The sequence below is a fragment of the Pelobates fuscus genome, chromosome 3 (assembly GCF_036172605.1).
Source record: "Pelobates fuscus isolate aPelFus1 chromosome 3, aPelFus1.pri, whole genome shotgun sequence".
Taxonomy (NCBI): domain Eukaryota; kingdom Metazoa; phylum Chordata; class Amphibia; order Anura; family Pelobatidae; genus Pelobates; species Pelobates fuscus.
Window position 1 is genome coordinate 325,796,029 of NC_086319.1, and position 13,613 is coordinate 325,809,641.

The 13,613-nt window shown below is 44.4% G+C and overlaps 1 protein-coding gene across 3 annotated transcripts in view; it reads right to left on the reverse strand.

The window, feature by feature from the left end:
* SH3GL3 (SH3 domain containing GRB2 like 3, endophilin A3) overlaps positions 1-13,613 on the reverse strand; it is an 84,025-nt gene that overhangs the window by 22,313 nt on the left and 48,099 nt on the right. For 2 of the 3 annotated variants that reach the window (XM_063448980.1, XM_063448979.1), the window contains exons 2-4: positions 12,528-12,596; positions 8,591-8,663; positions 992-1,135 (exon numbers count right to left, since the gene is read on the reverse strand). In XM_063448980.1, coding sequence (XP_063305050.1) covers positions 992-1,135; positions 8,591-8,663; positions 12,528-12,596 — 286 coding nt within the window. Of the gene's footprint in view, positions 1-991; positions 1,136-8,590; positions 8,664-12,527; positions 12,597-13,613 lie in introns of those variants that run through there. The other variant, XM_063448981.1, reaches the window with a different exon arrangement.

The window sequence follows — 13,613 nt, forward strand, 5'->3', positions numbered from 1 at the left end:
TGTCTGTATGTATCTATGTATGTATGTATGTCTGTCTGTGTCTATATGTATGTGTCTGTGTGTGTATGTGTGTGTTTTTGTAGGTATGTGTCTGTATGTATGTATGTATGTGTGTGTGTGTGTGTGTGTGTTTGTATGTATGTGTCTGTATGTATGTATGTATGTATGTATGTGTGTGTATGTGTCTCTGTATATGTGTGTGTGTCTATGTGTGTCTGCATGTGTATCTGTTTGCATGTGTAGGGGGAGGGGGTATAACTGATTGAATATAGCTTTTCCATATGAGAACAATAATTTAGATGAAAATGTAATATATATGTTAAAAATGATATCACTTCAGGGACTTTGTAGTGGTGAAAAAATAAAACGTATTTTTATTCTGGTTGTTTGCCAAGTAAAACCGATTGACATTTCAGTTCAATACATGAACTTTCATCAGGATGACATAAAGCATGTGCATAGAACATTTAAATAATAACACAGTGATTAACAAATATCTGATATTCCTATGGTGTTTGTTTAGAACTCTGCATATCTTTTACTAACAAAGATAAGTGATGAAAACCAACGTTGAAGAAGCAAGAATATCCCATTCATATAGCTGCAAATTGAATATCTCAAAGTCATAGGTTCAGTAACATAGGCTCAATTCAACCTTTCAGCCTTTCCAGGTCGATACAATAAGCACCATAAAATTAGGTTAAAATGGCAAAATATCTAGAACCCAGGACACACTTGGAAGCCAGCAAAAATATAGATGAACATTTCTTGGTTAAATCATTTGATAATGTTGTGATTATTAAGAAGATACAGGTTTACGCAATATATTTTTAAATAAAACTAAACACAACTTTACAATTAGAATTTTAATTTTTTTTTAAAGAACCAAAATTGTCACCATAGAGTCTCTTTAACAAATATTATATCACTGTTTTAGAGCTCAATACCTTGTGGCCTATGGTAGTGAAAGGGTTGACTTCTTTTCACTCACCAAATTCAGAATCATCCCCCAACTCTCTCCCATAGCGCAGCATGCAGTCTCCGAGCAGACCTTCTGTCTGAGGATATCCTGTGTTTTTAACTTGTCCTCTGATTTTTGACATTGTGTTCAACATTCCGAGCCTTGCCCTGTATGCTGGAAATGATAAGATATATTCACAATATTTTTCTGTATAGGTAAGTGTATGCATGTTTACATGTATATGCAGTATAATGGGGATATTAATCAGAGAGTTCTGAGAAGTGATGGTTACATTCAGTCATTGTTTTGGTAGAATTTATTAAAGTGATCAAAAAAGTAATTTTTTTTTTTTTAATAGTGAATTACGCCAGTTTAGCAAAAACAGACCCTCTAAATTTACAGTTGTGGGAAAAATCCTGACACTTTTCTGCTAAATTCATAAATCCACTGTATCGCCAAAAATGGTTTATATACTAAAAAGTACGGTTAGGGAGCAAAACCCCCCCAATAAATAAGAAATTCAACAGATTTAATAAATTACACTTTGTGTTTGAGTTTGCAGTTTACACTGTGAGAATTCTTATACAGGTTTCACATCTGATTTTAAAGAATTGTGAGTTCATCCATTAAACAGTAAACGGTGGAGACATGACAAGTGAATTTGAAACAGAAGGTCAAAATAAAGCAGTTGGAAAGTGCTGCTAATCACATTGGCCTACATGTTGCAATTCCTGGGTTAATTCATAATGCTAATAATGCTTTTATAGATCAATAATAATAAACATATTACAAATCTTTTTTTTTGTGGGGGGTGGACTCGAAAGCACAGTAAAGGCACCTAGTTCACTTCGTCTCAATGAAGTGGTCTGGGTGCAGTGCCCCTGCCGTTGTAACCCTTGTTTTCATTGCAGGCTTAAACACAGCCCTAGTGGCTGTCTTCCTGACCACCACTAGACGCGCTTCCCTAGGAGACCCGAGTCAGACTTAGTTCTCAATCAAATTCTGCTCAAAGAGAGCATCTGATTGGCGCAGCATGGTGATTTGCCACGCATGCACACTTTTCCTATGGGGAAGAATTGTATTAGCTAAAATTGGAGACAGGGCAGCCAATGTGGGCTATAAGGTAGGTAATTATTTTTTTTAACTCTTGTAGGGAAACAAATAATCCTACTGGTGAGGAGAAAACTATAGCGTTAAGAATACATGTTTGTATTCCTAACACCATGCCCGAACTGGCCATCGGGCAAACCGGGCAAATGCCTGGTGGGCCGCGATGTCCATGGGCCAAGGCCAGCAGGGGAGATCATAGGCACTTTACTGGGCAGGTCCTTCCTCTTGCGAGGTCGAAGCGTTGCCGGGGTTACCGTGGCAACGCTCCGGATCTTGCAAGAGTAAACGCACCACCGGACCACCAGGGCTGCAATCTCCCCCCTCCCTGGGCAAAGGTAAGAAGGGAGGGGGGAATATAACTAAAAAAAGGAAATTAAATACACAGCTACTTATGCTCATTTTAAATACATGGTTTATTTATAAAAATGTTTTTTTATATATTTGCCTAGATCTGCACCCTCACATACACAGCCTGCACCACAGACACACACACACACACACACACTGCACCACAGACACAAAGTGCACCCTTCACACATGCTGCACCACACACACACATTGCACCACAGACACACACAGTGCACCCTTCACACACACACTACACCCCCACACAGTGCACCCCTCTCTCTCTCTTTCACACTCACACACAAATTCAGTGCATTCTTCACACACACTACACCCCTCACACAGTGCACACCACACACACTGCACCCATCACACAAACACACTGCTCCACACACAAACACAGTAGTGCCTTCTTCACACACACACACTGCACCCCTCACACAGTGTTCACCCCCCACACACACACAAACACTGCACCCCTCACACACACACACACACATTATGCCTTATACACACTACACCACTTACACACAATACATTCCTTGTAAACACTCTGGATCCTCTACACACACTATTTCCCCTATAAACACTCTGGATTTTCTACACATACAAAAGATCCCTTATTATAGGCACACAGTGCACCCCTCACACACACTACACCACACACATAAACACTGCACCACACACACACACACACTGCACCCCTCACACACACTGAACTCCTCACACACACACACTGAACTCCTCACACACACACACACACACACCATGCCTTATTCACACTACACCACCTACAAACACTGCATCCCTTGTAAACACTCTGGATCCTCTACACACACACAAGAGATCCCCTATAGACACACAGTGCACCCCTCACACAAACTGAACTCCTCACACACAGTGCACTCCACACACACACACACACACAAACAATGCCTTATTCACACTACACCACCTTCAGACACTACATCCCTTGTAAACACTCTGGATCCCCTACGCACACACACAAAAGATCCCCTATAGACACACACTGCACCACCTACACACACTACATTTCTGACATACACACTCTGGATCCCTTATGCACACACTAGATGCTCTACACTTAAACACGCACACTACATTCCCTAAACACACAATCTCTACAGTTCAAACACACTACATCACCTACACACACACATATACTACTACAGTCACTATGCACACGCATGTTACACTCCCCTATACACACACCTTCTCTCACTCTTTTCAGTCTCTAGCCACACATATTACATCACAAACACATCACACCTGAAACCGACCAATTTACAGAAAACACCACACCACAATCAGCTCACTACACACACACGCAATACCACAACCACCTTCAAACACATGCACAATACGCTTTCCTTGCCATTTTGTCCTCTGGTATGCCACTTATAGAGACACCAGAGACAGAACAAACACAGGGCCTTTTTCTCATGCTAGAGCTCTTCAGCAGAGCTCTATGAATGGGCTGCCCTGGAAGAGCATTGAACCAACATGCTCACTTTAAGAGGGGGCGTGTTTATAATTGGTGATGACAAAACGCCACCTCTCTGGCCCCGCCCCCTCTGTCTGGGCCACTGTGAGTCAAAAATGCCTGGGCTGAATTTTTTTAGCAGTCCGGGCCTGCCTAACACTATAGTGTTCCTTTCAATATCTACTATTAATAGTTTTTTGTGGGGAGAACACACTTCATTTGTAGAACAGGAGGAAATGAATTGTTAGTAGTTGGTGAAACTTCCCTCATTACATTCTACATAATTCTCATTCCATCATTAACCCCTTAACCCCTTAAGGACCAAACTTCTGGAATAAAAGGGAATCATGACATGTCACACATGTCATGTGTCCTTAAGGGGTTAAGGACGGTGGGCGTGCTATGCCGTCCTTGTGGACCCGGCTCTAAACGCCAGTGGGCGGCAAATCACGTCCACGCTGTCCTTCCCACTTACCTACTCGCCGGCGATCCCACACCGGCAATCGCGACGGGGGGGACTTACCTGACATCCCAGGGAGTCCCCTGCTGCTGATCTGGCCCTCCTGGGCCATGTGATCGCGAGGTCCTTGCAAGGTCCTCTGCTTCTGTACACACTCTGCTGAGCACTTTTCTGCACTTCACTACAAATACTTCCTGTCCTGATTTATTGTCCACCTTCTACTCATTACTGAATACTTATGGATTATTGTATATCTACTACTTTGTGTCTTTAGTTCTCTCCTTTATCTCTCCATTTAGCATTCTATCACCCTCCATAGTTGCTTCTATCATTCATCACTACACAGAGGACATGCCATTTCCAAAGTCGGTCAGGTCCTGAGATTTCAACAAATAAGTTGGCCATGCTCCCAGTATTCCATTGCACAATGAAAAAGGTGAATCAAAGATATGAATGATAGGCTGTGAGACCTGGAACAACTTTATTTCATCAGCCTCAGCTTCGGAATGCTAACATGACATTGAAGCTTACCATTACCTGAGTGTTTGCAGACCGGTGGGATTTAGTCCCTGGGAGAGCACTGTTAATTGTCAAAATGTTTGAAAATGGTCTGAAATGATACTGGGACTCATTGCACCAATTGTAAGACTTATTTTACCATAGCCACTGAAAAGAGCTGTAGTGATTATGGTGTTTAGAGTTTCCCTTTAATAAAAGCCTGCAGAGCAGATTTAGAAAAAATCAACACAGAATATTGGCAGTTTTTTTTTTTTTGTCAATCTTTCTTTTATTAGGCATACTTGAGGGGTACAGAAGAAAGAGTGGGAGATGCAGAAATGTTGTACATAGTAGGGTCAAAACAGTGCTAACAGTGGACATATACATTTCCATAGCAGTAATGCCTCATTTTATATTATTATATATCGATGACCGACAGCGTATTGTCAACTAGCTGAGGTGATAGTCAAGGGGTTGAGCGTGTTCCATGCAGTGTGTCTGCGGGAGATAGTTAAAGATTGCTCGAACAGCATGTGTCGTGTGCATAATAATACAGCTTTGTCAGGTAATGTATTAAGCAATCAGGTGTGGTACCGGCTGAGTAAATGTGTCTAAAGCAGTGATGCGCTTAAGAATATCAGGATTGTGTCATTAAACGTGTAAGCCTGCTCTAATATGTTCTTTTTATCAAGGCTAATATGCAGGATACAGGATAAAGGGTGGGAAGTGCATGGATAGTCCAGCATAGGGCTCACACTGTATCAGCAATGTCGAGTACATTTCCAGTTCCTTGGTGCCTCATTTTTATGTTTTGTAGGTATACAACAGTAAATAACAATATGGAGGTATATAACAATAAAAACAATCGTTTGGCAGAGCTGTACATTGCTAGCTTGTACTTCTTGCTGCGGTTGGCTCATCGGATAAAGGCACATATCATTTAAAACATTTAAAACATTTCAGTATATTCTAGTAGAGCTGCAGCATGGCTACGAGTCAGGTATCTGGCGTGGCTCGTGTTACCGTTTATTGTGGCTTGGTTTGTTGGCAGGTTTGTGAGAGGCATAAAACTATTATCTTCTAGAATGCCAAACTAAACAGTGCCATAGAGCCAGTGTCACAAAAGAAGATTATATATTGTCGTTAGCTAGCTGAAGTCACTTCAGATATCCTGTTAGGTGACTATTGAACTGACACCTAGGAAACTGACCCCCAATGAATTGTATGTTGAGGGCGTCTATAAGTGTGACATGCTAAATTTAAAACGACTAAGAGAGCTATATTGACAGCGGTCCCGTGATTCCTGGGAAGTGCTCGTCGGTCTGGGAATTGTGGGCTAGGGTGTGGGTCGTCTTATGCAGTAGGCTGTTTAATACCCTGGTCGATTGCACCCCACACGGGCTACACATTGCTAGAGTTAAAGAGAGTCGGATGCCCGTGTGACAGGGCTGTCCCGGTCTCACTGTACAGTGGGCCACCGTATGCAGTCGTTAGGCAACTATAAAAGTAACGTTGGTTATATGCAGGGTAAACATCAGGGATAAACGTCATTTACGAGAAAATACGTTACTCAGTTGCTTTGGTCCCGTGTGTCTCGAGGGCAGAGTCATACTAGTGTACTTACTTAAGGCAGGCGTGGGGAGTTGCACATAATTATGAAGGAATGGGACTAGTGGTTAAGTGTGGGGGCTGTTAAGCTCGTTCTTTGAGTGTGGCATGAGTATATGTGAAGTCGTGTGAGTTGGAAGAGTCTGTGTTTGTGGGTGTATGTGTCTAGCGTGGGGTGTCTGGGTGTACCGCTTGGCTTCGGTTAGGGTGACTCGTGGGTGGTAGGGGGGAAGGGGGCAGGTGACTTAAGTCAAAATCAGGCTCTAGTAGCGTTGTAGTGGGTAGAGCCAATTCATTATTCCAGAGTGTGATGGTTGTGTGCGAGGAGTTGTGTAAACTACGTGTCGATATTGGGTGATCCACATGCCAGTGTGTCAGTGCTCGTCAACAGTCGAGACCCTATATAGGAGCCTGGTAGAAAGGCACAGGTGTGAGCAACAATATTGTAAGCAGTAGGGGTTATATACATCACATAGTGTCCTGGTATTGGGGTAGACTGGCTGGCAGTCTGCGTCAGGGTCGTATAGGATTCCCCAGGAGCTCGCAGGTGGAGACTTGGTTGGTAAATTGGGTTGTCACGACCATCCATAGAAATCTTTTCCCCGTGTGAAAGTCTCTGGCTGGTTGACCGGCCTGTGGGACCGTCCTCTGAGGGCCGTGTTGATGCCCAGCAAACAATAATACAGTCGTTCGGTAGATGGTTAGCAAAGTCCCGGGAGTTTTAGGGTGGTCGGTATAGGTGAGTGGCGTGATCCGGTAAAGTCAGGCGATGGCGACATCCAGTTGAGTGCGAAGGTGCCTCGTGTCTGTTTAGGTGGTGACCGCGGCATATGTGACTGGCGTGAGGTTCCGAGGTACGAAGGGGGCGCTGGCTGCCGGGTTCCAACTGTGAGTCGGAGTGGTAGTGACTTTGGGGCTCGCCTGGATAAGTGAGTCCCATGTTAGGCCCAAAGTCTGTAGCAGGTCTGCAGCATCCTGTGGGTCGCGGATTTGGTGGGTTGTTTCCCCACGCTGCATATGGAGCGAGTTGGGGGACCGCCAGCGATATGAAATGTTATGTTGCTGGAGTGTGGTGGTGAGGGGTCAGAGTGACCTTCGCCATGCCAGGGTGCCCCCTGACAGATCCTCGAAGAATGTCAGCTTTGCGCTCTCAAATTGTAAGGGTTTTTTTCCCCGGAGGGCGTTTAGGACCGTTGCCTTGTCTGCTCCGTTTTTAAAGGTAAGTATAGTGTCTCTGGTGGCTGATTTAGGGGCTTTGGTTGGTTTTGGGATCCGGAAGATACTTGTGGGTATGACAGAGACATGGTTACCTGAAGGGAGTATGCTGGTTAGAAGGCGATCGATCTTGCGCGGGACTTCTGTCTCCGGCAGCTCGTCTGGAAGCCCTCTGATCTTAACATTGCATCGCCTTTTCGCGTCCTCCTGGGCATCTAAGCGCCGTTCCAGCAATGCGTGTTTGTGGGGCAGCTCCCTCAGTTCGCCCTGCAGCGTGGCGATAGTGCTCTCGTGCTTTTGGGTGGAGGCCTCTAGCACCGTGATGCGGCCCGTCAGGCCTTGTAGTTCGCCCCTTAAGGCCGTGGTATCAGTGAGGATATTGTGTTGTAGATCCGCCAGCAGGGCTTTTAGCACCCCAGTGGTCACGAGCTTGGCATCAGGGTCCTTCCTTCCAGTGCACAGAGTTTGCTTTGGCTTCGGGTCAGGAGTTAGGGAGTAGTCTTCTTCTGCTTCATCGGAATATTCATCCGAGAAGTCCGTGCAGCCTCCGTGGAGCGCCGCCATATTGGCTTCGCTCGGGCCGCATGTTCGCCTCCACATCTCCCCGATTGTGAGTCCCGGGGCTGTCATTTCTGTCGCCTTCTTTTTGTGTTTGCGTCCCATTTGTCGTGTGGGATACCTGCGTGCAGGCTGCGGTCAGCAGTGGTAAGTTTTTGTCGGTTTAAGTGTGGTTTCTCGAGTTCAGCACGGAGCTTCTGAGTTGTGCGACTGTTCACCTCGATCCGTCAACCGGAAGCCAGAATATTGGCAGTTTTTAAATCGCTGTTAGAAAATTTCTGATAATAAAGTCACTTTAATGTGTTCATGGCATAATACACTGTCACTTTACCTGGGTTTGGCTGTAGGTATTCTGTTGTCTTGGATAGTAGTTCTGCAACAACCTTATTAGTGATGTCAATTTTCTAAAAATACAAACAGAAAAAAATATATAGTTTTTCAGATTTGAATTCAACCATGTCTATGTAACGCTCACATATGAAAAATCACCTAGCTGAATTTAAAAAAAAAAATTGAGTAGAAAATAGTAAAGGTATCATTTTTTAAATTCTTTATCTGCAGATTTTTTTCAATAAACAAATATCGTCGTATCAACAATCATGTCTAGTCAGGGCCGGACTGACCCACCTGGATACCAGGAAATTTCCGGTGGGCAGGCATACTAGCAGATCGCCTAGTGCGCACCGGCCCGCGTGTCACAAGGCGCAATTACAGGGTGAACAGCAAGAGGGGATGCACTCCCCTCCTGCCGGTCACAGAATGTAGTGTGGCCCAGCAGGCAGATCGCGGGTAGGGGAGCTTCTGTTCCCCCACCGGTCTGACAGGAAGTGCTCACAGAGAGCACATGACTGCTTCCTGTCAGACGGGGTACAGTGAGCAGGAGCTCCTCCACCACGGTCTGCCTCCTCGGCCACGCTACAGCTAGGTACAGGGAGAGCTGGGGAGGGGGTGGGGGGGACTAATGGAACACAGGGAGAGCTGGGTGGGAACTAATGGGACACAGGGAGAACGGGGAGAACTAACGGGACACAGGGAGAGCATGGGAGGGAACTAATGGGACACAGGGAGAGCTGGGGGGGAATGGGACACAGGGAGAGCTGGGGGGAAATGGATGGGACACAGGGAGAGCTGGGGGGTCTAATGGGACACAGGGAGAGCGGGGGACGACGACTAATGGGACACAGGCAGAGCATGGGAGGGAACTAATGGGACACAGGGAGAGCATGGGAGGGAACTAATGGGACACAGGGAGAGCATGGGAGGGCACTAATGGGACACAGGGAGAGCTGGGGGGAACTAATGGGACACAGGGAGAGCTGGGGGGGAACTAATGGGACACAGGGAGAGCTGGGGGAAACTAATTGGAGAAAGGGTGAGCTGGGGTGGGGGAAACTAATGAGACACAGCAAGAGCTGGGGGGGACTAAAGGGGCACATGGAGGGCTGGTAGGGGGATATAAGAACACATGGAGGGCTGGGAAGGGGGTATAGGAACACATGGAGGGCTGGGAGGGGCTATAGGGACACATGGAGGGCTGAGGGGAACTAATGGGACACATGGAGGGCTGGGAGGAGGGTATAGGGACACATGGAGGGCTGGGAGGGCATATAGGGACACATGGAGGGCTTGGAGGGGGCTAGTGGGACAGATGAGGGCTGGGAGGGGTGGCTAGTGGGACACATGGGGCTGGGAGGGGGCCTATTGGGACACATGGGGGCTGGGAGGAGCCTATTTGGACACATTGAGGGCTGGAAGGGGGCTATAGGGACACATGGAGAGTTGAGGGGCTGATGGGGCACATGGGGGTGCTACTGAGACACATGGGAGGGCTAATGAGACAAATACAGGGCTTGGAGGGGGTATAGGGACTCATGGAGGGCTTGGAGGGGGCATAGGAACACATAGAGGACTGGGAGGGCGCTATAGGAACACATGGAGGGCTGGGAGGGAGGGTTAGAGGGACACATGGAGGGCTGGGAGAGAGAGCTAGTGGGACACATGGAGGGCTGGGGGGCTATATGGACATAGGGAAGGCTAATAGGACACATGGAGGGCTGGGGGCTAATGAGAACATGTGGGGGCTACTGAGACACATTGAAGACTCTAGAGGGTGGAATAAGACACATAGAGGGCTGTTGGGTAATGAGACACATGAAGGTGGCTGGCGAGTAAAAGACACACGGAGGTGTGTGGGGAGAAAGAGACAGAAAGTTTGGGAAAGGGGAACAGGAGGCACACACAGAGGAGCTGAGGAAGACAAACAAGAGACACACAGAGGGGCTGGGAAAAGATACACATAAAGATTTGGGGCCTGGGAAAGAGACTCACAGAAGGGCTGGGGAAAGGGAGATAGAGATAATGGGGCTGGGGCTAAGAGACACATGAAAGGGGCTTGGGAGAGAAAGACACAAACAAAATGCATCTTCACTTGTGTTTCCTGCTCTCCCTGTAACTCAGAGTCAACCAGTGAGAGAAAGAAGTCGTATTAAAGGGACATTATAGTCACCAGAACTACTACAGTTTAATGTAGTGGTTTTGGTGTCTACAGCCTGTACCTGTAGGCTAAGCACTGTAAATGTTACCTTTTCAGAGAAAAGGCAGTGTCTACATTGCTGCCTAGGCACATCTTTAGTGATAGTCACTCAGACGGCCACTAGAGATGCTTCCTAGTCCAGTGCTGCACACTCTGCATGGAGGCGCTGATCGCTCCCCATAGAGATGCATTGATGCAAAGAATCTCTATGAGGAGATGCTGATTGGTGCGATGAAGCGCAGCATTTTGCCATACATGCGCAATAGCCCCCCCCAATGCTTTCCTATGGGAATTGAATTGGCATTGACTGAAACTTATCCAGTTGTAAACCAAAGTGAAGAGCACACTTTTATTACTTCAAAATAAAACAAGATAAAACATTTTTTAACTGCTGTGCAATAGCATACATTCCCAATTTCAGTCCAAATTACCAAACATTTCATAATATATCAAGAAAATGGACTAAAACATTGATTATATGCAAATGCACGTCTGCTTATAATAAATCTGCTCTTTTGTTTATTTTGAAGCCCTATGAGTGCTTTATTTTACGTTTGAGTGATAGTTTTCAGTTTTCAGTTTTTTTTTCCCGCTTCCATATTTGCACACTGTGCTGCCGCGATGCATTATGGGGCTGGTATAGCTTTTATTCCCAGTCCGGCCCTGTGTCTAGTCAATAAACGATAAAGCATGAAGACAAACAATACAACATTAAATGGTTTGACGACACATGTCTTTGGTGCAGAGAAATGTATTTGAAAGAACCACAGAAAAAGGAAGAAAATAAAAAAATTAGGTAAAGGTTCACCGGGGGACCAGCCTATGACAGAAGAGGATGCTGCAGCCATTATCACATGTATTGGTCCAGTATCACTTTTAATGCAAAACTGAACAATAAGTGGTTTGCTGTATTTTCATTCAATGTTCTATAATACCTTGTTTTGATAAAAAATTATTATTACATTTAAGCTGATTCCTCAACTTGAGTGAGTCAAGTCCTTCAACTTGTGTATATACTCACTGACCCTCCTAATGTAATATCCTGACCTATGGATTTGATAATGGAACTCAGCAGGATACTCTCTTTCTGAACCAAGGTTCACTTTGTTTCAATATAAACAAAAGCCCTTTATCGTTGTGTAAATACATCCCTGGCTGCAGGGAAAGAAACTGAAAAACAGTTTCTTTTGTGGAAAAGTGACCATTCTTATATATTAATCCACGTCTGTTCCTGAGGAAAAAAAGTTGAAGAACTGGTGATATCAGGATAAAGGTAATCAACATGTCTCCAGTCCAAAGACTTACATCTAAGAGGTCCAGCAACCATGTTTCCAGGACACATTGAAAGCAATGTATGTGTTATACAGCTTCTGCATGTTGGTTACTCCAAGTACCATGACCCATTCAGTGATTTGAAGTTGTTATGGTGCTTGCAGCGTTTCAGTGATAAATGCTGTACATACAGAGAATATGCACTTTGATGCCGAAGTTGTAACTTCACCTCTAGCAGCATCACTAGACATGCTCTCCCCTTTATATGCAGCTACAACCAGGTTTAAACTGCATTTACATTACAGACTGTATTAACAGGCTTTACAATTTCTGGCCACTGCATGTTTCTATGACTCTCTTCTCCTATAAATTTTTGCCCGCACATCTTTAAAAAGGGTGAAGAAACATTAAGCTATCATACAAATCATTGCTAATTTTTACAGGTGAAATGCTCAGAACTTACTCTTTCCATCTCTTGAAAATCATTGTCGAGTTTTGTTCCTTCTACTCCACTAATTTTTTCACTTAGCAGCTGTAATACAGAATAAAAAATGAAAACTATTTCTGAATTAGTTAAAGAAGAAGGGCACAATTATATACCAAGCATATGCAATATATTACAGTGTACAAAGGCTTCGTTCTGCAAAGAGATCGGGTGAATAACTCAGCATCAATTTACGAAAATAGAGGAGGTAAGCTCCACGTCTTTTCAAAGTCGATTTATTCTTCTATTCGACAATATGGTCTAAGATCAATGTTTCAGTGCAGCAATCACATTTCTTTTGTATGTGAATATTACATCCATATTTCTATATTTAATACTAAAATAACTAAATCTGGAAGTAGATGGATTAACCTTTCACACCAAGGTGTGTAGGTCCTTCACAGGTCCTGGCCACAGAATGATGTCTGCAGCCAGGTTGAATATGAAAAATGTCAACTGAGCTTTTTTCAGTCACCGCCCTCCTGCTGGAGAAGACATTACGATTAGTTGCCTCCCATACTACATTAAACCTAGAATTACAGCGAATGGCTTCTGCTGGGTAAGAGACTTGTCTGGAGGCCCACCTGTATAAAAGGCTTTATATAAAAGTTTTTTTTTTTTTTTCTCATTACACTTTTCATTCTAGTTTGTTTTTTTTCAATAATTGTTTAATTTTTCTAATTTTTATATCTTGTATATTTTTCTAATTCTTTTGTTTTCATTTATTTGTCTGTTCCCCCATACAGAGTGGGAAAGAAGTATTTGATCCCCTGCCGATTTTGAACGTTTGTCCACTGACAAAGAAATGATCAGTCTATCATTTTAATTGTAGGTGTATTTTTTTGTTGTAAATCTTTATTTTTGCGTGCATGTGGGTAACAGACAGTCGAACCATGCCTCGATAGCATTGGCAAGATAGTTGGTCAAACAAAACATACAGTTTACAAGGCATTAGATTATACTGCACAATTTTTGTAAAATATAGTGTAGAGAACAGGCTAGGCAGTGCATGTCTAGATAAACTATTAAGAGAGAAGTACAAGACTGTGCCAAGTCTTAGACATG